Consider the following 26294-nt stretch of genomic DNA (forward strand, 5'->3'; position numbering starts at 1 on the left):
GCAAGCAGTACTCAATATGCCGTTCAACGAACAACAATTGTTCGGACCAGAGGTTGACACGGCGATTGAGAAGCTGAAAAAGGACACTGACACAGCCAAGGCCATGGGCGCGCTCTACTCCCCGCAGAGCAGAGGCACTTTCGGCACCTTCCGTAAAACAACCTTCAGAGGGGGGTTTCGGGGTCAGGCCACACAAGCCAGCACCTCACAATCAACACCGTCTACCTACCAGGGACAGTACCAAAGGGGAGGTTTTCGGGGCCAGTACAGAGGAGGACAATTCCCGAGAAACCGGGGGAAATTTCAAAGCCCCAAAACCCCAACAACCAAACGGTGACTTACAAGTCACTCAACCCCTCCACATAACACCAGTGGGGGGAAGACTAAGTCAGTTTTATCAATCGTGGGTGGATATAACAACAGACACTTGGGTCTTAGCAATTATCCAACATGGTTATTGCATAGAATTTCTACAGATCCCTCCAAATATCCCACCAAAAACACAAAAAATTTCAAAACAGCATTTAGACCTCCTAGAAATAGAAGTTCAAGCACTACTGCAAAAAGAAGCAATAGATCTGGTACCATGTACAGAAATAAACACAGGAGTCTATTCACTGTACTTTCTAATACCCAAAAAGGACAAAACACTGAGGCCAATCTTAGATCTCAGAATACTAAACACCTACATCAAATCAGACCACTTTCACATGGTCACGCTACAGGAAGTGTTACCACTGCTAAAGCAACAAGATTACATGACAACCTTAGATCTCAAAGACGCGTATTTCCACATACCGATACATCCTTCGCACAGGAAATACCTAAGGTTTGTATTCAAGGGAATACACTATTGTAAAGAAATGGCTCCCTGTTGCAGTTACACCCCCACTTTTTGCCTGATACTGATGCTGACTTGACTGAGAAGTGTGCTGGGACCCTGCTAACCAGGCCCCAGCACCAGTGTTCTTTCACCTAAAATGTACCATTGTTTCCACAATTGGCACAACCCTGGCACCTAGGTAAGTCCCTTGTAACTGGTACCCCTGGTACCAAGGGCCCTGATGCCAGGGAAGGTCTCTAAGGGCTGCAGCATGTCTTATGCCACCCTAGGGACCCCTCACTCAGCACAGACACATTGCTTGCCAGCTTGTGTGTGCTGGTGGGAAGAAAATGACTAAGTCGACATGGCACTCCCCTCAGGGTGCCATGCCAACCTCACACTGCCTGTGGCATAGCTAAGTCACCCCTCTAGTAGGCCTTGCAGCCCTAAGGCAGGGTGCACTATACCACAGGTGAGGGCATATGTGCATGAGCACTATGCCCCTACAGTGTCTAAGCAAAACCTTAGACATTGTAAGTGCAGGGTAGCCATAAGAGTATATGGGCTGGGAGTCTGTCAAAAACGAACTCCACAGCTCCATAATGGCTACACTGAATACTGGGAAGTTTAGTATCAAACTTCTCAGAATAATAAACCCACACTGATGCCAGTGTTGGATTTATTAAAAAATGCACACAGAGGGCATCTTAGAGATACCCCCTGTATTTTACCCAATTGATCTGTGTAGGCTGACTGGTTCCAGCAGCCTGCCACACTAGAGCCATGTTGCTGGCCCCATGGGGAGAGTGCCTTTGTCACTCTGAGGCCAGTAACAAAGCCTGCACTGGGTGGAGATGCTAACACCTCCCCCAGGCAGGAGCTGTCACACCTGGCGGTGAGCCTCAAAGGCTCACCCCTTTGTCACAGCCCCGCAGGACACTCCAGCTAGTGGAGTTGCCCGCCCCCTCCGGCCCCGGCCCCCACTTTTGGCGGCAAGGCCGGAGAAAATAATGAGAACAACAAGGAGGAGTCACTGGCCAGTCAGGACAGCCCCTAAGGTGTCCTGAGCTGAGGTGACTCTAACTTTTAGAAATCCTCCATCTTGCAGATGGAGGATTCCCCCAATAGGATTAGGGATGTGACCCCCTCCCCTTGGGAGGAGGCACAAAGAGGGTGTACCCACTCTCAGGGCTGGTAGCCATTGGCTACTAACCCCCCAGACCTAAACACGCCCTTAAATTTAGTATTTAAGGGCTTCCCTGAACCTAAAGAGTTAGATTCCTGCAACTACAAGAAGGACTGCCGAGCTGACAAACCCCTGCAGAGGAAGACCAGAAGACACCAACTGCCTTGGCCCCAGACTTACCGGCCTGTCTCCTGCCTTCCAAAGAACCTGCTCCAGCGACGCTTTCCAAGGGACCAGCGACCTCTGAATCCTCTGAGGACTGCCCTGCTTCGAAAAAGACAAACTCCCGAGGACAGCGGCACTGCTCCAAAAGAACTGCAACTTTGTTACAAGGAGCAGAATTAAAGACCCCTGCAATTCCCCGCAAGAAGCGTGAGACTTGCAACACTGCACCCGGCGACCCCGACTCGACTGGTGGAGAACAACCAACTCAGGGAGGACCCTCCGGCGACTCTACGACTGTGAGTAACCAAAGTTGTCCCCCCTGATCCCCCACAGCGACGCCTGCAGAGGGAATCCCCAGGCTCCCCCTGACCGCGACTGTCTGAACTCCATTTCCCGACGGCTGGAAAAGACCCTGCACCCGCAGCCCCTAAAGAAACGGAACTTCTGTGCAGGAGTGACCCCCAGGAGGCCCTCTCCCTTGCCCAGGTGGTGGCTACCCCGAGGAGCCCCCCCCCTTGCCTGCCTGCATCGCTGAAGAGACCCCTTGGTCTCCCATTGAAACCTGAAGGAAACCCGACGCGTGTTTGCACACTGCACCCGGCTGCCCCCGCGCTGCTGAGGGTGTACTTTCTGTGCTACTTTGTGTCCCCCCCGGTGCCCTACAAAACCCCCCTGGTCTGCCCTCCGAAGACGCCGGTACTTACCTGCAGGCAGACTGGAACCGGGGCACCCCCTTCTCTCCATTATAGCCTATGTGTTTTGGGCACCTCTTTGACCTTTGCACCTGACCGGCCCTGAGCTGCTGGTGCGATAACTTTGGGGTTGCTCTGAACCCCCAACGGTGGGCTACCTTGGACCAAAAACTGAGAACTGTAAGTGACTTACTTACCTGTGAAAACTAACAATAACTTACCTCCCCAGGAACTGTGAAAATTGCACAGTGTCCACTTTTAAAACAGCTTATTGTGTTTTATGTGAAAAGTATACATGCTAAAGTAATGATTCAAAGTTCCTAGAGTACTTACCTGCAATACCTTTCAAACAAGATATTACATGTAAAATTTGAACCTGTGGTTCTTAAAATAAACTAAGAAAAGATATTTTTCTATAACAAAACCTATTGGCTGGATTTGTCTCTGTGTGTGTACCTCATTTATTGTCTGTGTGTATGTACAACAAATGCTTAACACTACTCCTCGGATAAGCCTACTGCTCGACCACACTACCACAAAATAGAGCATTAGTATTATCTCTTTTTACCACTATTTTACGTCTAAGGGGAACCCTTGGACTCTGTGCATGCTATTCCTTACTTTGAAATAGCACATACAGAGCCAACTTCCTACAACTATCAATTCAAAGTCTTACCGTTCGGTATAACAACCGCACCAAGAGTATTTACCAAATGCCTAGCAGTAGTAGCCGCACACATCAGAAGGCAGCAAATACACGTATTCCCGTATCTAGACGATTGGCTAATCAAGACCAACTCGCTAACAAAGTGTTCACAACACACAGAGTATGTCATACAAACCCTCTACAAACTCGGGTTCTCCCTCAACTACACAAAATCACACATTGTGCCGTGCAAAATACAGCACTACTTAGGAGCGGTAATCAACACAACAAAAGGATTAGCCACTCCGAGTCCACAAAGGGTTCAAAATTTTCACAAGGTCATACAGGCCATGTATCCAACACTAAAAATACAGGCAAAAGTGGTTTTAAAACTCCTAGGCATGATGTCCTCATGCATAGCCATTGTCCCAAACGCAAGACTGTACATGAGGCCCCTACAACAGTGCCTAGCATCACAATGGTCGCATGCACAGGGTCACCTTCTAGATCTGGTGTTGATAGACCGCCAAACATACATCTCGCTTCTATGGTGGAACAGTACAAATTTAAACAAAGGGCGGCTGTTCCAAGACCCAGTGCCACAATACGTAATAACAACAGATGCTTCCATGACAGGGTGGGGAGCACACCTCGATCACCACAGCATCCAAGGACAATGGGATGTACATCAAACAAAACTGCATATAAATCACCTCGAATTACTAGCAGTATTCCTGGCGCTAAAAGCATTTCAACCCATCATAACCCACAAATACGTTCTTGTCAAAACAGACAACATGACAACAATGTATTACCTAAACAAGCAAGGGGGAACACACTCGACACAGCTATGTCTCCTAGCACAAAAGATATGGCAATGGGCAATTCACAACCACATTCGCCTAATAGCACAGTTTATTCCAGGGATCCAAAATCAACTAGCAGACAATCTCTCTCGAGATCACCAACAAGTCCACGAATGGGAGATTCACCCCCAAATCCTAAACACTTACTTCAAAATTTGGGGTACACCGCAAATAGACCTATTTGCAACAAAGGAGAACGCAAAATGCCAAAACTTCGCATCCAGGTACCCACACAGACAGTCTCAAGGCAATGCCCTATGGATGAACTGGTCAGGGAAATTTGCATACGCTTTCCCCCCTCTCCCTCTCCTTCCATATCTAGTAAACAAATTGAGTCAAAACAAACTCAAACTCATATTAATAGCACCAACATGGGCAAGACAACCTTGGTACACAACACTACTAGACCTGTCAGTAGTACCACATGTCAAGTTACCCAACAGGCCAGATCTGTTAACACAACACAAACAGCAGATCAGGCATCCAAACCCAGCATCGCTCAATCTAGCAATCTGGCTCCTGAAATCCTAGAATTCGGACATTTAAACCTCACTCAAGAATGTATGGAAGTCATAAAACAAGCTAGAAGACCATCCACTAGACACTGCTATGCAAGCAAATGGAAAAGGTTTGTTTGCTACTGCCATAATAATCAAGTTCATCCATTACACGCATCCCTAAAAGATGTAGTGGGATACTTACTACACTTACAAAAGTCAAATCTAGCCTTCTCTTCCATTAAAATACACCTTGCAGCAATATCTGCATACCTGCAGATTACCCATTCAGCTTCACTGTTTAGGATACCCGTCATTAAAGCATTTATGGAAGGACTAAGAAGAATAATACCACCAAGAACACCACCTGTTCCTTCATGGAACCTTAACATCGTCTTGACAAGACTCATGGGACCACCTTTTGAACCCATGCATTCTTGCGAAATACAATTCTTAACCTGGAAAGTTGCATTTCTCATTGCCATCACATCTCTAAGAAGAGTAAGTGAAATTCAGGCATTTACAATACAAGAACCTTTTATCCAAATACACAAAAATAAGGTTGTACTAAGAACCAATCCTAAATTCCTACCAAAGGTTATTTCACTGTTCCACTTAAATCAAACGGTAGAGTTACCAGTGTTCTTCCCACAGCCAGACTCAGTAGCTGAAAGGGCACTACATACATTAGATGTCAAAAGAGCACTAATGTACTACATCGACAGAACAAAGGAGGTTAGGAAAACAAAACAACTGTTTATTGCATTTCAAAAACCTCATACAGGAAACCCAATATCAAAACAAGGTATAGCCAGATGGATAGTTAAGTGCACCCAAACCTGCTATCTTAAAGCAAAGAGACAACTGCCCATTACACCAAGGGCACACTCAACCAGAAAAAAAGGCGCTACCATGGCATTCCTAGGAAATATTCCAATGCACGAAATATGTAAGGCAGCCACATGGTCCACGCCTCACACATTTACTAAACACTACTGTGTAGACGTGCTATCCGCACAACAGGCCACAGTAGGTCAAGCCGTACTGAGAACTTTGTTTCAGACTACTTCCACTCCTACAGGCTGAGCCACCGCTTTTGGGGAGATAACTGCTTACTAGTCTATGCACAACATGTGTATCTGCAGCAACAGATGCCATCAAACTGAAAATGTCACTTACCCAGTGTACATCTGTTCGTGGCATTGGTCGCTGCAGATTCACATGTGCCCACCCGCCTCCCCGGGAGCCTGTAGCCGTTGGAAGTTATCTTCAACATTTGTACATTTGTATATATATATATATTACTTAACCTTAATTTGTACATACTTATTCATTCCATTGCATGGGCACTATTACTAACACACACAACTCCTACCTCACCCTCTGCGGGGAAAACAATCTAAGATGGAGCCGACGCCCATGCGCAATGGAAGCAAAGAGGAGGAGTCCCTCGGTCTCGTGACTCGAAAGACTTCTTCGAAGAAAAACAACTTGTAACACTCCGACCCAACACCAGATGGCGGACTATGCACAACATGTGAATCTGCAGCGACCAATGCCACGAACAGATGTACACTGGGTAAGTGACATTTTCATTACATAAGCGAGCAGACGGCTGCCATGAGCACAAAGCATATACACAAAAGGAAAGAGAAGTTAACTCGCAGTGAAACGTATTAGGAAAAGTGCAATTATCCATGTAACGTGGTCGATGTCATGCAAATCGCTCAACTGCTGCCCCGCGAGAGAATGCTGCCAACTAAAAGAGAAAAAGTAGTCCAGAAACCATACCAAAAACTTGGAGCCTTGCATGTTTTCAATAGTTGGCTGGTGTGCTCGAGGTGGGCTAAACACCGGAAGAGGCATGACGTATGCATGCCTTTCACAAATTAAATCAAGCCAATTTTAAAGGGCAAGCCCACGAACCAACCAAACTGATGGGCGTGACGTGGGCGTAGATAAAATCCCACAGAGATTACATCAAGAAAAGAGCGCTTTGCGCGCTTGACCTCAAAAACATGAATTTGAGTCAGTCGGCCTCTTGTCACAGTGTAACTGTCTATCATGCAACCTAGTGCGATCTGTTTGTTAATGGGGTGCTGAAATGTATACATAAACTTTTTAGATGTGGGTTTTGATGTTTCCACGCCTGGGTAATGAGAGGCAAGGTGGAGTCGCTGGTACACAAAGGATATTTGATGTTTTCTGTGCTTTGCTTTTTGTAGGTTAGTTTTCCAAAGTAACATTTTCCTTTCTCATTCCCTCTTTGCTTTTTTTTTTTTCTTCATTTCAGAGCAAGTAGTTTGGAAACGTGCTGTCCGAGGTGTGCGTGAAATGTGCGATGTTTGTGACACCACCATTTTTAATCTGCATTGGGTGTGCCCCAAGTGTGGGTTCGGAGTGTGTGTGGACTGTTACAAGTTAAAGAAGAAAACTTTTCACCCAGGTAAGCAAGCTTACATTTTCCAAAGAAAGCCAAATGCTTAACTCAGCAGTTTAGTTGCAGGACTATAAATTAAGGATGTCTTGTGCAGATTAAATTTGGAATGGAGCCCACTATGAATCTGCTGAATTACGTCACTATCTAACCAGTGAATATTTATTTGTAGAAAGTGAAATTGAGACTTTTGCCTGGCTGAAATGTGTGAAGGGCCAGTTACACGAGCCAGAGAACCTGATGCCAACGCAAATTGTTCCTGGAACAGGTACATCTGTTTATATTATACACCACATATTTCTTGTAACTAAAAAACTTTTATTGAAAGCACGCAAGAACAACATCTAGTTGCAGAATATGCTGCTTGTTGCCATCAGTTTAGTTGCCCTACAATGCTGATAAACTAATTTGCGTCAGTGACATGGCCTACTAACTGGAATAAATGTGCAAAGGGCACTAGATGCCTTTTGCACTAGACAGTCTATATTTTTTTTTAAAGTGTACTTTGTGGTCTAAAGTAATTTTATTATTATTTTTTTTTATTCTAAATCTTCCTGCCTTTAGCTCTTTTTGATGTTGGAGATGTTGTGCACTCTGTCCGAGGCAAGTGGGGAATCAAATCGAATTGTCCTTGCTCAAATAGACACCCCAAAATCCTAAAGACTGCTCCAAAAGATGAAGTGAAAGAGGTATTGTGCAATTTTGATGCTTTTTTTTTTCCTTTCAGCAATGAACTTAGTGCTACTTGATGCACCATTGCAATTTTAGAATAGGAAATTTCATGATAAAGTTGCTTAAATGTCGAAGAGCTTGGTTGGGCCAATCCGTATATCTTGCATGCATTGTTCCGTGACCTTTGAGAATCACATTTTCCACTGCTATCGTATTTTGCTGCAGATGTGTTTTCCACTTTTTACTGTATTCTGGCAAGGTGTGTAATAAAAGTACCAAAGGTGAAAGCATTTAATTTGTGTGAACTTCCTATGCCTCGAACGATTGGACAAATGCACTACAGCAATTGTTGAAAGTGGCCATGTGGCTAGCGGTTAGTGTCAAGGCAATTCCCCATTAAATATGCATGTTCACTGGAAAATATATTACGTTTTTTGCTTCCTCAATGCAGTTTCGCCGTTCTGATGAACATCACATGATCACCCCTCTTATGGTTCCTCTGCTGATGCTACATGAAGCCTATCCATTGTAGTACTAAAATGTAAACAAATGGTGTCAAATCATTGTACTGCTGAAAGGTGTACCTGTTGCTATTTCACATATTTATATAATGGTTCAGTTGAGCCAACGTTTTCCACTTTTTACTGTATTCTGGCAAGGTGTGTAATAAAAGTACCAAAGGTGAAAGCATTTAATTTGTGTGAACTTCCTATGCCTCGAACGATTGGACAAATGCACTACAGCAATTGTTGAAAGTGGCCATGTGGCTAGCGGTTAGTGTCAAGGCAATTCCCCATTAAATATGCATGTTCACTGGAAAATATATTACGTTTTTTGCTTCCTCAATGCAGTTTCGCCGTTCTGATGAACATCACATGATCACCCCTCTTATGGTTCCTCTGCTGATGCTACATGAAGCCTATCCATTGTAGTACTAAAATGTAAACAAATGGTGTCAAATCATTGTACTGCTGAAAGGTGTACCTGTTGCTATTTCACATATTTATATAATGGTTCAGTTGAGCCAACGTACTGTATATTTAGTGCCCCCCCCACACACACTTTATGGGCTATGCACATTTTGCCCTGAAACTCGTGTAGGTCCTATAGTTCAGCAGGCAATGTGGTTTCAATGTGTCCGTGAGGAATAATCATGACAAGTTTGTATTTTGCCTGTTTTAATAGGAAGTTGTATCTGAAAAGTCCACCACCCCACCTCCACTAATGGCTCCCCAAACTGTGATATGTGCTTCTCAAGATTCAGTAGCTTCTAGCTGTGCATCTTCCTTAAAAACCGCTGTTGGAAGTAAACCAGCGTCACTCTTCAACTCTAGTCCTCTAAGCTGGCTGGCAGATTTAACAAATGGAAATACAAACAAGGAAAACAAAGGTATTTGATCAGGAAAAATGTAGAAGATACTAAAAACCATAGGCTCATTCTAAACTTTTAAATGTCAGGGATGTATGTACTTTGGGGGGGGGGGGGGGGGGGGAGGATGTGTTTATTAAGCCTGCTTTGCTTAGCCCTTTATTTTTTGTGAGAAACGCTATCCAGTATCCTAGTTGACAGATTGAACGTGGAAATTAAATAGTTATTTACATAAGAAAAAAAAAGTGATTTTGGGTTCTAGATTAAATTGCCCTAGATATATATATATCCGCATCCTGTGATGAGCTTACAGGCTTATTGCATTGCACTTTATTGAAGTTTTGGCTAGAAGTGAGTGCTTTTAAAACTTGCCTTACACATTAGAAGTCCTATAAGAGGTACCTTTTTATTAAGTACAGAACCCAGCCTTGGACACTAGTCCAGGGCAGCATGGTGCTTGGCACGTGGGTACTTGCTTAGTATACTCTTCATTGGGTCTGTTGGGAGGGTAATTTCCAGGGGTTTGCAATTGCATGTAGTTTAGGACTACATTTTAAATTACCTTCTGATTTGGTTGAGACAGTATCTAGTTTAACCAACAATCTCTATTTGTGTCAAAAACAGAAAAACTACAATCTTCTACATCGAAAATGGAAAGCAAAGCCTACCCATCTTTCTCCAGTTTGACTAAACCAGCATCAACACTAAATACGTTTAATAATTCCATTCTGAGTCCTGTCCCCAGCAATGGTTCTGGCTTTCTGCGAAATCTTCTGAACTCCAGCGGTGCCAAGGTGAGCATAGTTTGTCTGGTTTAAATTCTCTGTTGTATGTATTACTTTATATTTGTGAATATATTGGTTTCTGTGCACTGAATGTTGACCCTTCAAAGATGAAGCAGTGGGTTATGTAGAGAAGGAGGTCTTTTTTGAAAAACAATTTTCTCAGGTGGTGGGAAATGCCAATCAGGTGAAAGGTAGCATCGCAGTTTAGTGTTTTACATATCTGTAATGTACAAGTCCGTGTTTGTGTTGTCTTCTCTTACAGATTTGTTCTTTTTAATCTAGGTGGATAATGGCCTTAAGAGCACGCCAAAAATACTTGATGACATCTTTGCCTCTCTAGTGCAGAACAAAACAGTCGCAGAAGTAGCAAAGAAGCCTGAAGGATTAACAATACAGTCAAGCCTAATGGGATTCGATACTCCTCACTACTGGCTGTGTGACAACCGGCTACTGTGCTTACAGGACCCCACCCATAAGAACAACTGGAACGTGTTTCGGGAGTGTTGGAAGCAAGGACAGGTAAATCGTAGTTTAAACTTCCATACTTTTTCATGTCACCAAAATTTGCCAGTCAGAGGTTAGCTGACACATGCCACGTGTTGTGGAAGCCTAACTCATTAAGTCTTCCCCTTGCGGAAGATGTATACTTGGCCCACAATGCAGCAGGACAAATACTTCACCATCAGATTGCGCTGTGAAATAAAGGGAATAAGTAGTCCAGAAACCATACGGAAAACATGGAGCTTCGCATGTTTCCAGTAGTTGGTCAGTGCGCTTGAGGAGGGCTAAACACCGGAAAAGGCATGACGTATGCATGCCTTACAGTAATGAAAGCAAGCAGATTTTAAAAGGCAAGCCCATGAACCAATGTAAGGGACTGACGTGACATAGGCATGGTTAGAAGCCCAAAGAGATTACATCAGGGAACGGAGAGCTTTGCGCTCTCCCCTAAAAATTGGTCTGGGAAGATCCGGTCATCTTTAAAACACACCTTGAGTTCACTCTGCTAACACTGCCTCTGAGGAGATCAAAAGCAGCATCCTACTTAGCCGATGCAATACCTGACTAAGAGCTTTATGCTTTAGACCAGAGGTAAAACACTCCCTCATTGTTCTCTTAGACAGAGGGTGGCTAATGGGCAGGAGTTCGATTTGATACTAAAAATTTTAAAAAGGAGGCATACTGACAAAGCCATGGATGCACAACAGATCCTAACACCTTTCTCTGCCTTCCTCAAACAGCAGGTGAGAAGGAGGTCTGAAGTCACTCGCTACTCTGAAGCAAATCTACCCCCAGCAGAAGTCTTTTGAGGACACATTGGTAGCAAAGTACTTCTCCAGAGGCAAGGGTAGAGGTGGCTCCAGTGGGGGGCTTCTGTCGTCAAGTCATCGGTCACCAATCCCTTCTTACGGAGCTGCCACATCCTTTGTCCAAAACTCATGGCAATCAGCTTAGCAATCGGAATCTTACAGGGTCATTTGAGTGTAAACAATCCTCATAAAAAAAGACTGCACGACTGCAATGATAATATACAGAAGTTGTGGTGTTTTTTTTGGGGGGGGGGGGGGTGGTTTCATTTGTACTAACTGTTAACTCTAGCCCAAAGGTTTTGACATTGGGCCATTCAAAAATACATTCAGTTCCTTGTAGAGCATCTAATGGGGGAGGACCACAGCTTTGCGGACATATTTAACATGATGCATTAACAAGTCCACAAATGCTAGACTAATTTCCAAGTGCCTCAAAAGTACTTTCACCTACGAAAATTGACATTTAGCCTTAGCATGCGTGTTTGTATACACCCAAAAATCCATCGGTCAATAACTTCATTAAGGTCAACCTATCTGGTGCTATTGCCAGATGGATTGTTGGGTTTATATAAACATGCTATACTGATGCTAAATGTACATTATGTGTAATCTCAAGCACATTCCATGTGAAAGAAGGTAACCTTCCGAGTAAAAAGTCCCATGACAGACATGTAAAGATGGTACAGGGCCCATGCTACACATGGGTTTCCCATACATTACTATTTGAACATTCAAGCTCACCCTGAGGATTTAGTTGGCCAAACCGTTTTAAAAACAAAGTTTCAAATATATGCAACATCTGCTCCCTAGCCATCCCTTTGCAGAGGAACTACTTTACAGTTTATGCAGAGCGTGCCATTGCAACACATGCTACGTTACATCTGCTCGTAGCTTGTACAGTGGTTCATTGTTGGCTGGAGAGGACACACAATATCCCAATGCCCAACTGTAGGGCATTAAGGTCCAGAAAGTGAATCTACAGTAGTATAAGCTATGAACAGATGGTTACAGGGTAAGTAGCATGTTCTATGGCATGTGTGGCTATAAATACTGATGCTCGTGCCGCCTAGTGTTGGGTCCGGAGTTGTGCAAGTTGTTTTTCTTTGAAGAAGTCTTTGAAGTCACAAAGTTGAGTGACTCCTCCTCTTGGTGATAATACGCATGGGCATAAACTCCATTGTTACATTGTTTTCTCTCTGCCGTCCGGTTCGGACATGTGTGCCTTAGCTCTGTGTTTCTACTCAGTTACTGTTCGACGTTTGGTCTTTTTGTTATTTGCTTTGTTAGTATTATTACCGTTAGCGTTGCTTACATCTACGCTTTGACGGAAAATCACACTGGTTCGACCAAAGCCCTTCAGGGCCTTCTTTTGACGTCCATATCAGTTTTCCCAACAATGCTCCACTGGTAATGAAATGCACGCCCTTGGTTTTGCCCTCATTGCCACATGAAGTACTCACACATAGGTCAACACTCAGTGGGTGGGTGGGGGGAGTACTGCTAGGGCCACAGCCTTTCATAATGTGAAGTTACAGAAAAAGCCATTAGAGGATGTCTTCCTTTTTTATACTGTCCACTACACACAGGGCCACACAGTATCTACCAGTTTTAAAGGATTTTTAAAGACCCTATTAATTGGAGCTAGGGTTGCGACACCTTGGGTAGACAAAGTATAAACGTGCACCATCTGACCCTATTTTCATCAGGTGACAGCTACCACCAGACTCTAGTTGCCACCACCGCACGCAAAAGAGCCAACTCCCAAACCACTGGAGGGACACTGCCGCCAGACAAGAAGAGCAAAAGTATGGACACTGCAGGGGGACAAGGGTTGCAACCAGGCTGCTAACCACTGGCTTATTGCCAGTTCCCAAGCTCTCCTAGCATTCTGTGATCGCACCGACTGGGGCAAAATAGAAAAACTCCATCAGTATCTCTAGAGGAATGTAGAAAACGCAGCCAGCAGTTTGTTTTGAAGGGACAAACCATCTCACAACACCTCCATATGGTGTGCGTTAGATGCGGCAGACCCTCAGCAAGGGGAATAAACTCAAGTATTCTCCTTAGACATCACACCTGGCCCAGGATGTGTGTCTTTAACATGGCTTTTGACTCTAAACACTTGTTCAGTCCCTACTTAAGAAATAAAATAAAAATTAAGATAGACACTGAGACCGCTAAAGCCATAGGAGCGCTTTAGACACCTGCTCTCCAGGGGACTTCATCACCTAGGTTACTGCGGGACTGTAGGAAGTTGGCTCTGTATGCACTATTTCAAAGTAAGGAATAGTATGCACAGAGTCCAAGGGTTCCCCTTAGAGGTAAGATAGTGGCAAAAAGAGATAATACTAATGCTCTATTTTGTGGTAGTGTGGTCGAGCAGTAGGCTTATCAAAGTAGTAGTGTTAAGCATTTGTTGTACACACAAGCAATAAATGAGGAACACACACTCCAAGACCATTCCAGGCCAATAGGTTTTTGTATAGAAAAATATATTTTCTTAGTTTATTTTAAGAACCACAGGTTCAAATTTTACATGTAATACTTCAAATGAAAGGTATTGCAGGTAAGTACTTTAGGAACTTTGAATAATCACAATAGCATATATACTTTTCAAATAAATCACATATAGCTATTTTAAAACTAGACAGTGCAATTTTCAACAGTTCCTGGGGGAGGTAAGTATTTGTTAGTTTTTGTAGGTAAGTAAACCACCTACGGGGTTCAAGTTTGGGTCCAAGGTAGCCCACCGTTGGGGGTTCAGAGCAACCCCCAAGTTACCACACCAGCAGCTCGGGCCGGTCAGGTGCAGAGTTCAAAGTGGTGCCCAAAACGCATAGGCTTCAATGGAGAAGGGGGTGCCCCGGTTCCAGTCTCCCAGCAGGTAAGTACCCGCGTCTTCGGAGGGCAGACCAGGGGGGTTTTATAGGGCACTGGGGGGGACACAAGTCCACACAGAAAGTACACCCTCAGCAGCGCAGGGGCGGCCGGGTGCAGTGTGCAAACACACGTCGGGTTTCCAATGGAAATCAATGGGAGACCAAGGGGTCTCTTCAGCGAGGCAGGCAAGGGGGGGCTCCTCGGGGTAGCCACCACCTGGGCAAGGGAGAGGGCCTCCTGGGGCTTACTCCTGCACTGGAGTTCTGATCTTTCAGGTCCTGGGGGCTGCGGTTGCAGAGTCTTTACCAGGCGTCTGGATCTGGGAGTCAGGCAGTTGCGGTCAGGGGGAGCCTCGGGATTCCCTCTGCAGGCGTCGCTGTGGGGGCTCAGGGGGGGCAACTCTGGTTACTCAGTCTTGGAGTCGCCGGGGAGTCCTCTCTGAAGTGTTTTCTCCACAAGTCGAGCCGGGGGCGTCGGGTGCAGAGTAGCAAGTCTCACGCTTCCGGTGGGAAACGCAGTTGTCTTGAAGTTGCTTCTTTGGAAACAAAGTTGCAGTCTTGGGTGAACAGGGCCGCTGTCCTCGGGAGTTTCTTGGTCCTTCTAGAGCAGGGCAGTCCTCTGAGGATTCAGAGGTCGCTGGTCCTGGGGAAAGCGTTGCTGGAGCAGTGTCTTTTAGAAGTGGGGAGATAGGCCGGTAGAGCTGGGGCCAAAGCAGTTGGTGTCTCCGTCTTCTCTGCAGGGGTTTTCAGCTTAGCAGTCCTCTTCTTCTTAGGTTGCAGGAATCTGAGTTCCTAGGTTCAGGGGAGCCCCTAAATACAGAATTTAGGGGTGTGTTTAGGTCAGGGAGGGCAGTAGCCAATGGCTACTAGCCCTGAGGGTGGCTACACCCTCTTTGTGCCTCCTCCCAAGGGGAGGGGGTCACATTCCTATCCCTATTGGGGGGATCCTCCATCTGCAAGATGGAGGATTCCTAAAAGTCAGTCACTTCAGCTCAGGTTGCCTTAGGGGCTGTCCTGACTGGTCAGTGACTCCTCCTTGTTTTTCTCATTATCTCCTCTGGTCTTGCCGCCAAAAGTGGGGCCATGGCCGGAGGGGGCGGGCAACTCCACTAGCTGGAATGCCCTGTGGTGCTGTAACAAATCGGGGGTGAGCCTTTGAGGATCACCGCCAGGTGTTACAGTTCCTGCAGGGAACACAAAATGTCCAAACTTCTCAAGTTTTCCACACCCACTATCCAACTGCAATGCACTATGGATGAGTTGATCAGGGATATTTGTCTACGCTTTTCCTCCTCCTCCCTCCATTTCTAGTTCAAAAGCTTAGGCAGATCTCTCCACAGCACTTCTAGACCTCACTGTGGTTCCATACAAGAAGGCCCCATACAGGCCAGACTATTACTCAGAACCACAGGCAAATCAGGCACCCTGATCCCCAAAACACTTTACATGGCAATTTGGCTCCTGAGAATATAGAGTTAGGTTTCCTTAACTAACCACCAGAATGTAGGGACTTTCTCAAGGAAGCATGTAGACCCACCACTAGGGCCTACTGTGCAGCAATATGGAAACTTTTTGTTTGCTACTACCACTCGGAAAAAATGTACTTTCAAAACACACGTGCAAGATATGGCCTATGTAAGGAAATGCCTCCTTGGCATGGTTGCCCCCTGACTTTTTGCCTTTGCTGATGCTATGTTTACAATTGAAAGTGTGCTGAGGCCTGCTAACCAGGCCCCAGCACCAGTGTTCTTTCCCTAACCTGTACTTTTGTATCCACAATTGGCAGACCCTGGCATCCAGATAAGTCCCTTGTAACTGGTACTTCTAGTACCAAGGGCCCTGATGCCAAGGAAGGTCTCTAAGGGCTGCAGCATGTCTTATGCCACCCTGGAGACCTCTCACTCAGCACAGACACACTGCTTGCCAGCTTGTGTGTGCTAGTGAGGACAAAACGAGTAAGTCGACATGGCACTCCCCTCAGGGTGCCATGCCAGCCTCTCACTGCCTATGCAGTATAGGTAAGCCACCCCTCTAGCAGGCCTTACAGCCCTAAGGCAGGGTGCACTATACCATAGGTGAGGGTACCAGTGCATGAGCATGGTACCCCTACAGTGTCTAAACAAAACCTTAGACATTGTAAGTGCAGGGTAGCCATAAGAGTATATGGTCTGGGAGTTTGTCAAACACGAACTCCACAGCACCATAATGGCTACACTGAAAACTGGGAAGTTTGGTATCAAACTTCTCAGCACAATAAATGCACACTGATGCCAGTGTACATTTTATTGTAAAATACACCCCAGAGGGCACCTTAGAGGTGCCCCCTGAAACTTAACCGACTATCTGTGTAGGCTGACTAGTTTTAGCAGCCTGCCACAAACCGAGACATGTTGCTGGCCCCATGGGGAGAGTGCCTTTGTGTAAAGAAATGGCTCCCTGTTGCAGTTACCCCCCACTTTTTGCCTGATACTGATGCTGACTTGACTGAGAAGAGTGCTGGGACCCTGCTAACCAGGCCCCAGCACCAGTGTTCCTTCACCTAAAATGTACCATTGTATCCACAATTGGCACACCCTGGCATTCAGATAAGTCCCTGGTAACTGGTACTTCTAGTACCAAGGGCCCTGATGCCAAGGAAGGTCTCTAAGGGCTGCAGCATGTCTTATGCCACCCTAGAGACCCCTCACTCAGCACAGACACACTGCTTACAAGCCTGTGTGTGCTAGTGAGAACAAAATGAGTAAGTCGACATGGCACTCCCCTCAGGGTGCCATGCCAGCCTCTCACTGCCTATGCAGTATAGGTAAGACACCCCTCTAGCAGGCCTTACAGCCCTAAGGCAGGGTGCACTATACCATAGGTGAGGGTACCAGTGCATGAGCATGGTACCCCTACAGTGTCTAAACAAAACCTTAGACATTGTAAGTGCAGGGTAGCCATAAGAGTATATGGTCTGGGAGTCTGTCAAACACGAACTCCACAGCACCATAATGGCTACACTGAAAACTGGGAAGTTTGGTATCAAACTTCTCAGCACAATAAATGCACACTGATGCCAGTGTACATTTTATTGCAAAACACACCCCAGAGGGCACCTTAGAGGTGCCCCCTGAAACTTAACCGACTGTCTGTGTAGGCTGACTAGTTCCAGCAGCCTGCCACACCAGAGACATGTTGCTGGCCCCATGGGGAGAGTGCCTTTGTCACTCTGAGGCCAGTAACAAAGCCTGCACTGGGTGGAGATGCTAACACCTCCCCCAGGCAGGAGCTGTGACACCTGGCGGTGAGCCTCAAAGGCTCACCCCTTTGTCACAGCCCAGCAGGGCACTCCAGCTTAGTGGAGTTGCCCGCCCCCTCCGGCCACGGCCCCCACTTTTGGCGGCAAGGCTGGAGGGAACAAAGAAAGCTACAAGGAGGAGTCACTGGCCAGTCAGGACAGCCCCTAAGGTGTCCTGAGCTGAGGTGACTCTGACTTTTAGAAATCCTCCATCTTGCAGATGGAGGATTCCCCCAATAGGGTTAGGATTGTGACCCCCTCCCCTTGGGAGGAGGCACAAAGAGGGTGTACCCACCCTCAGGGCTAGTAGCCATTGGCTACTAACCCCCCAGACCTAAACACGCCCTTAAATTTAGTATTTAAGGGCTACCCTGAACCCTAGAAAATTAGATTCCTGCAACTACAAGAAGAAGGACTGCCTAGCTGAAAACCCCTGCAGAGGAAGACCAGAAGACGACAACTGCCTTGGCTCCAGAAACTCACCGGCCTGTCTCCTGCCTTCCAAAGATCCTGCTCCAGCGACGCCTTCCAAAGGGACCAGCGACCTCGACATCCTCTGAGGACTGCCCCTGCTTCGAAAAGACAAGAAACTCCCGAGGACAGCGGACCTGCTCCAAGAAAAGCTGCAACTTTGTTTCCAGCAGCTTTAAAGAACCCTGCAAGCTCCCCGCAAGAAGCGTGAGACTTGCAACACTGCACCCGGCGACCCCGACTCGGCTGGTGGCGATCCAACACCTCAGGAGGGACCCCAGGACTACTCTAAGACTGTGAGTACCAAAACCTGTCCCCCCTGAGCCCCCACCGCGCCGCCTGCAGAGGGAATCCCGAGGCTTCCCCTGACCGCGACTCTTTGAATCCAAAGTCCCGACGCCTGGGAGAGACCCTGCACCCGCAGCCCCCAGGACCTGAAGGACCGGACTTTCACTGGAGAAGTGACCCCCAGGAGTCCCTCTCCCTTGCCCAAGTGGAGGTTTCCCCGAGGAATCCCCCCCTTGCCTGCCTGCAGCGCTGAAGAGATCCCGAGATCTCTCATAGACTAACATTGCAAACCCGACGCCTGTTTCTACACTGCACCCGGCCGCCCCCGCGCTGCTGAGGGTGAAATTTCTGTGTGGACTTGTGTCCCCCCCGGTGCCCTACGAAACCCCCCTGGTCTGCCCTCCGAAGACGCGGGTACTTACCTGCAAGCAGACCGGAACCGGGGCACCCCCTTCTCTCCATTCTAGCCTATGTGTTTTGGGCACCACTTTGAACTCTGCACCTGACCGGCCCTGAGCTGCTGGTGTGGTGACTTTGGGGTTGCTCTGAACCCCCAACGGTGGGCTACCTTGGATCAAGAACTAAGCCCTGTAAGTGTCTTACTTACCTGGTTAACCTAACAAATACTTACCTCCCCTAGGAACTGTGAAAATTGCACTAAGTGTCCACTTTTAAAACAGCTATTTGTGAATAACTTGAAAAGTATACATGCAATTTTGATGATTTGAAGTTCCTAAAGTACTTACCTGCAATACCTTTCGAATGAGATATTACATGTAGAATTTGAACCTGTGGTTCTTAAAATAAACTAAGAAAAGATATTTTTCTATACAAAAACCTATTGGCTGGATTTGTCTCTGAGTGTGTGTACCTCATTTATTGTCTATGTGTATGTACAACAAATGCTTAACAGTACTCCTTGGATAAGCCTACTGCTCGACCACACTACCACAAAATAGAGCATTAGTATTATCTCTTTTTGCCACTATCTTACCTCTAAGGGGAACCCTTGGACTCGGTGCATGCTATTCCTTACTTTGAAATAGCACATACAGAGCCAACTTCCTACACTTTGTCACTCTGAGGCCAGTAACAAAGCCTGCACTGGGTGGAGATGCTAACACCTCCCCCAGGCAGGAATTGTCACACCTGGCGGTGAGCCTCAAAGGCTCACCTCCTTTGTGCCAACCCAGCAGGACACTCCAGCTAGTGGAGTTGCCCGCCCCCTCCGGCCAGGCCCCACTTTTGGCGGCAAGGCCGGAGAAAATAATGAGAAAAACAAGGAGGAGTCACTGGCCAGTCAGGACAGCCCCTAAGGTGTCCTGAGCTGAGGTGACTCTAACTTTTAGAAATCCTCCATCTTGCAGATGGAGGATTCCCCCAATAGGGTTAGGATTGTGACCCCCTCCCCTTGGGAGGAGGCACAAAAAGGGTGTACCCACCCTCAGGGCTAGTAGCCATTGGCTACTAACCCCCCAGACCTAAACACGCCCTTAAATTTAGTATTTAAGGGCTACCCTGAACCCTAGAAAATTAGATTCCTGCAACTACAAGAAGAAGGACTGCCCAGCTGAAAACCCCTGCAGCGGAAGACCAGAGGACGACAACTGCCTTGGCTCCAGAAACTCACCGGCCTGTCTCCTGCCTTCCAAAGATCCTGCTCCAGCGACGCCTTCCGAAGGGACCAGCGACCTCGACATCCTCTGAGGACTGCCCCTGCTTCGAAAAGACAAGAAACTCCCGAGGACAGCGGACCTGCTCCAAGAAAGGCTGCAACTTTGTTTCCAGCAGCTTTAAAGAACCCTGCAAGCTCCCCGCAAGAAGCGTGAGACTTGCAACACTGCACCCGGCGACCCCGACTCGGCTGGTGGAGACCCGACACCTCAGGAGGGACCCCAGGACTACTCTGATACTGTGAGTACCAAAACCTGCCCCCACAGCGCCGCCTGCAGAGGGAATCCCGAGGCTTCCCCTGACCGCGACTCTTTGAATCCAAAGTCCCGACGCCTGGGAGAGACCCTGCACCCGCAGCCCCCAGGACCTGAAGGACCGGACTTTCACTGGAGAAGTGACCCCCAGGAGTCCCTCTCCCTTGCCCAAGTGGAGGTTTCCCCGAGGAACCCCCCCCTTGCCTGCCTGCAGCGCTGAAGAGATCCCGAGATCTCTCATAGACTAACATTGCGAACCCGACGCCTGTTTCGACACTGCACCCGGCCGCCCCCGCGCTGCTGAGGGTGAAATTTCTGTGTGGACTTGTGTCCCCCCCGGTGCCCTACAAAACCCCCCTGGTCTGCCCTCCGAAGACGCGGGTACTTACCTGCAAGCAGACCGGAACCGGGGCACCCCCTTCTCTCCATTCTAGCCTATGTGTTTTGGGCACCACTTTGAACTCTGCACCTGACCGGCCCTGAGCTGCTGGTGTGGTGACTTTGGGGTTGCTCTGAACCCCCAACGGTGGGCTACCTTGGACCAAGAACTAAGCCCTGTAAGTGTCTTACTTACCTGGTTAACCTAACAAATACTTACCTCCCCTAGGAACTGTGAAAATTGCACTAAGTGTCCACTTTTAAAACAGCTATTTGTGAATAACTTGAAAAGTATACATGCAATTTTGATGATTTGAAGTTCCTAAAGTACTTACTTGCAATACCTTTCGAATGAGATATTACATGTAGAATTTGAACCTGTGGTTCTTAAAATAAACTAAGAAAAGATATTTTTCTATAACAAAACCTATTGGCTGGATTTGTCTCTGAGTGTGTGTACCTCATTTATTGCCTATGTGTATGTACAACAAATGCTTAACACTACTCCTTGGATAAGCCTACTGCTCGACCACACTACCACAAAATAGAGCATTAGTATTATCTATTTTTACCACTATTTTACCTCTAAGGGGAACCCTTGGACTCTGTGCATGCTATTCCTTACTTTGAAATAGCACATACAGAGCCAACTTCCTACAGCCTACCACCTACTTCACTTACAAAAGGCTAGATTAGTGTTCACTTTCATATGCTTACAGCTGCAATAGGTGCTTATCTCCAAAATGATGTTCCACCAAGGGTTCCCCCAGCACCTTCCTGGAATCTTGTAATCATACTTACAAGACTCATGGGTCCCCCATTTGAACCTCTACACTCATGCCTTCAGTTCCATTTGTAGTCTCCATTACTTCACTTAAACATGTTAGTGAGCTCCAGGCTCTAACCTTAAAAGAACACTTCTTCCAAATACATAAAGACCAAGTGGTTCCCCCCCTCCCCCCAACAGACTGTTGCGGAAAGGGCATTTCATACATTAGATATTAAAAGAGCACTTATGGTCTACATCGATAGAACTAAAACTTTTAGAAAGTCTAAGTGACTTTTTTTGTCGCCTTTTCACCACCTCACAGAGGCAACCCTATATCCAAATCAGGCATAGCCAGGTGGATAGCAAAATGCGTTCAAACTTGCTATGTAAGGCTAAAAGACTGTTACTTGTTCCTTCCAGAGCACACACTACTCGACGGAAAAGAGGAGCAACCATGTCCTTTTTAGGAAATATTCTCATAGCTGACACATTAAGGCAGCTATATGGTCCATTCCACACACCTTCACCAAACATTGTGTGGATGTTTTAGCATGACAGAAAGCTAGTGTCGGTCAGGCAGTGCTTCGTACTCTTTTCCAAACAGTTGCAACGCCATTAGCATGGCATTACTTACACATTCTCTACACTCCTTTTGCACCTGCTTGCGGTAGAACAATTCAGCAGTGGAGTCGATGAACATTATCACCGAAAGGAGTAGTCACTCTACAGCTGTACATGTCACAAACAGATGCTTACAGGGTACGAAACACATTCCTTTTCTTACCTTTTTTTTCAAGTGAATGCCTACCTTGACATGGTAACATACTCCACTGTTCTTCTCTTTTTTTATTTTATTTTTTAAATTTTTTATTTTACTACTGTCTAGCCTGTGATGGTGTCTGGGGTGCATCACAAATTGAATGCGGATCTCTGGAACCCTGAATCCTTCTGCCGTGAGTTTGGAGATCAGGAAGTTGATCTTGTGAACTGCAGGACCAATGCCATTATCACAGGAGCCTTTGTGGGAGAGTTCTGGGAAGGATTTGAAGATATTTCACGTAAGCTGAAATAATTTATTCTTTGAGAATGAAATGATTTGATTGTACATTCCAAGGAAGTGTGGTGACCAAGATAGTTATGGTTCTGGTAACAGACTTCCACACTGAGTACTCCTTGGCAGTTGTTCGTGCAAGACCTGCTATGTATGCAAGCATTCTATTTAGTTTTTTGTAGGTTTCGAATTAAACTTTTATTCTTCTCACATATCCAGGAAAAACACTGATAAAAGTAGTTAAATAACACCCAATTAGTCAATGCCTCCAAAGTATGAATGTTAAAGAAGTGTACTCCTGTGGGGAAAGTATGGAATTTTTTATGATTTTTATTTTTTCCCCCCAAGGGCTTCAGTTAGACCTGTGGGAAAACATATCTGACGGCCAGATCAATAGTGTCTGATTGAATTTTGTGTTTTGTATGGCTTTTTCTACAGTTTATGCGTTAAATACTATGAAAGTTGTTTTTGAGCTAAGCCTGACGGCTTTGTGTCACTTTACTAGGGATTGAGCTCATGTTTAATTGGTGACATCCAGCAGGTGGTGGCCTTGTTCTTTGAGGTGGATACTTGTCCACTATCAAATAGTCAACTTACCTACAATGGATTAATATCCCTATGGGTGCAGATTGGAGTTCCATCTCCATTGTTTGTAAGAAGATTGTAACATAACGTTCAGCAAAATGTCAAAGGTTGTGGGTGTATTTTGTTTTGCATGGCTACAAATTTGCTGTACTAAAAGTAAACTTAAAGCTGCAGATCTGCCATATTAGCTCAGTGCCCTCAGTCAGAAATTCGATCTCGGGTGCAATTTCTGGAAAGTATAATTGTTTGCTTCTGATTTGTGGAATTAGTCAGTTTCAATTTCTGTTTAAGAATCTGGGATCTCGAGTCACCATGAAATAGCTTAGTGAGCAACGTCTAGGCTTTTGTTATTTTGCATGTAACCTGGACAATTCACTGGCCCTCCAATGCCTGGTATTGGATCATTGTTTGTGTTGGTTGAAGTGTGCTTTATAACTGAAGTTTGTAATTAGTTCTTTAAGGATTGATCGCAGTTTTAGAGTATGTAGTCGAAGTGGCTGGTGACTTAAGTGGTGGCGTGTACTTTGTCTCTAATTCCAGTGAGATAACCAGACTTCACAGTGGTTTGGGCTCGCTCACTCAATTTTTCATTCTAATACCAACTCATTCATGGACTCTTACTCATTCTCAGTAGCTCAGTCTGTCAATCTCACTCTAGCCCCTCTCAGTCTCACTCTGACTCCTTTTAGTCCTACTAATTCTGACTCATTCTGTAACTCGATAATTCTCTGACTCACTAACTTGGTCTCACTCATTCTCAATCTCCCTCTGAGACTAGGCGAGACTGAATGAATCAATAATTCACACTCAATTCCGTGACAAAGCCAGTGTCCCTGATTCTCACTTTGTCTCGTTCTGACTCAGACTTGCTCAATCTTACACCAGGGATGTGGAATTCCTATCGCCCGAGACATCTGGTTTGGGGTCAAGGGCAACAAGTTTTTATGTTTACTTTGTCCTTGGGACAAGTAGGCCCAACCCCCTGCAGCACAAACCCTTTGGCTGCCTGTTTACAGAGAGTGGAACTCTCTGCAGTTGAGGTAATGTGTTTCCAAAAGATAAAGCTGTTCGAACTTGTATTTATGGTTCATTATTTGAAAGCGTTCATTATTAGGGTGAGTGCTGTAAATAAATGTTTTAAGGTCACACTTCACTACTGACGTTGGTTCCAGTACAAAAAAAAAAAAAAAACGTGTACACACGTTTGAAAAGTTTAGACTAAGAGGCTAAGTATAATGCTCCCAGAATGCTCTCTGGTTATATGCAAATTGTCATTTAGTAAAATGTGCTGATGCATGCTAGTATTTCCCAAAAAATTTCTAATGGAAAATCAGTGTAACCATTTTCAACACGATTATGGGAAGCATGAAAAACAAACACTGACAAAGCCAACTGATCTGACATATTTTTATAAGTCTTTTAGTTTCATCAATGCGTGTCTTGTTTTGACATGGCTTTTGTAATACTTTATTGTTGTGGGAGCTACCAGGCCCTCAACATTGTAACAAACACTGGCAAAACCCTCTAAAAGGTTTTTGAACTCTAAAAGCACACGTTGCCACCAGCGGCATAACAAAGGCCCGCAGCCGACCTCCAGGGGGCCCCTTCAGCACAGCACCTGCCCTGAGTGAGTCTGGAGAGGGGGCTCCTCCATGTTCTTTGCAAAGGGGCACCCTCCAGTTTCGTTACGTCACTGATTGCCACTGTAGTTCCCGACACTGAACAAAACTACTTTGTGTGGCAATATGCTCCTTGTGGAAGAGCAGAATGCGATCACTCACAGTAAAGCCAGCCGAAAGAGAGAGAAATAGAAGTTTAATAAAAACAAAATGTCTTCGTTAACACCAGACCTAATTAGGGACCAAGACCCACATGTAGGTAGCTTTTTGCATGTCGCAAACAGCGACTTTCGCTGTTTGCGACGTGCAAAAAGCACATTGCGATGCACAAGCCCAGTTTTGCGATTGTTACCTGGTTACCGAATCACAAAACGGGTTTGCGACTCGCAATTAGTAAGGGGTGTTCCCTTCCTAATTGCGACTCGCAGTGCAATGTAGGATTGTTTTGTGACCGCGAACGCGGGCGCAAACCAATCGCAGTTTGCACCCATTTCAAATGGGTGCTAACACTTTCGCAAAAGGGAAGGGATCCCCATGGGACCACTTCCCCATTGTGAATGTCACTGCAAACATTTTCTCAGAGCAGGCAGTGGTCCTGCGGACCACTGCCCGCTCTGAAAAAATGAAACTAAAACGTTTCATTTTTCGTTTTTGTTGTGTATCTCGTTTTCCTTTAAAGAAAACGGGCTGCATTACAAAAAAACTGCTTTATTGAAAAGCAGTCACAGACATGGTGGTCTGCTGTCTCCAGCAGGCCACCACTCGCGAAGGGGTCGCAAATTGCGACCCATCTCATGATTATTCATGAGGTGGGCATTTGCGAAGCCCTTGCGAATCACAGATGGTGTCAAGGACACCATCCTACATTCGGATTTGCGACTCGCAATTTGCAGGTCACAAATCTGAACCTACCTACATGTGGCCCCAAATTCTTTAAGAAAGTCACAAAAGTGCACCCATGGTATATGTCGTACCCCTGTAAAATATTTGTGAACTGTATTTTAGCATGGGTTAAATACGATGTGTAGATTTGCTCATGTGAAAATCTATTGAGCATTTGCAAGTTCATTTTCCCTCTAACCACTTTCTTCCCAACCCTGGAAGAAGTTCTAATTCTGCCATTTGCAGGAGTAAATGTCCAACCTTTCTTATTATGGGAAAATTTTAGAGAGAAGCTGGTAAAAATCTTTAAAACATGCAGGTTAGTAGGTTTGCAGACTCAAAGGCATTCCAGCCCTGGAACTATTGCTTACTGCTTCCTCCAGCCCCAGTATGCAGATCTGCAGAAAGGTGGCAAAATAAGGAAATTGCTACAGTAGGGATTGAAACTGCAAGTATTCAAGCACTACTATGGTAGTAGCCCTGGCATAATCAGAGAGGCTATTAATTGCGGCCATAATTTGTCGCCACACTACATGGCACCAAAGGGACAAGTAGATCTTTTTACAGGACAAGTAGATTTGAGAAGCAACCTGTCCCCTGGACAAGTAGATATTTTAATAAATTCCACACCCCTGTTACACACAGTAACACTTGGTTACACTACCGGTCATATCCCACCCCCACCCTCAATAGCATTAATTCTTATCACACCCATTCTT

At 45.8% G+C, this 26294-nt stretch overlaps 1 protein-coding gene across 1 annotated transcript in view; it reads left to right on the top strand.

Annotated features, from left to right (window-relative positions):
- The window catches only part of KDM3A (lysine demethylase 3A), a 280805-nt gene that overhangs the window by 119350 nt on the left and 135161 nt on the right, over window positions 1-26294 (top strand). Inside the window, exons 13-19 of the mRNA XM_069204391.1 lie at window positions 7169-7321; window positions 7485-7580; window positions 7877-8001; window positions 9170-9374; window positions 9978-10147; window positions 10421-10657; window positions 22325-22496. Of these exons, the coding sequence (XP_069060492.1) occupies window positions 7169-7321; window positions 7485-7580; window positions 7877-8001; window positions 9170-9374; window positions 9978-10147; window positions 10421-10657; window positions 22325-22496 (1158 nt within the window). The remainder of the gene's footprint in view (window positions 1-7168; window positions 7322-7484; window positions 7581-7876; window positions 8002-9169; window positions 9375-9977; window positions 10148-10420; window positions 10658-22324; window positions 22497-26294) is intronic.

The sequence above is a fragment of the Pleurodeles waltl genome, chromosome 1_2, assembly GCF_031143425.1.
Source record: "Pleurodeles waltl isolate 20211129_DDA chromosome 1_2, aPleWal1.hap1.20221129, whole genome shotgun sequence".
Lineage (NCBI taxonomy): Eukaryota > Metazoa > Chordata > Amphibia > Caudata > Salamandridae > Pleurodeles > Pleurodeles waltl.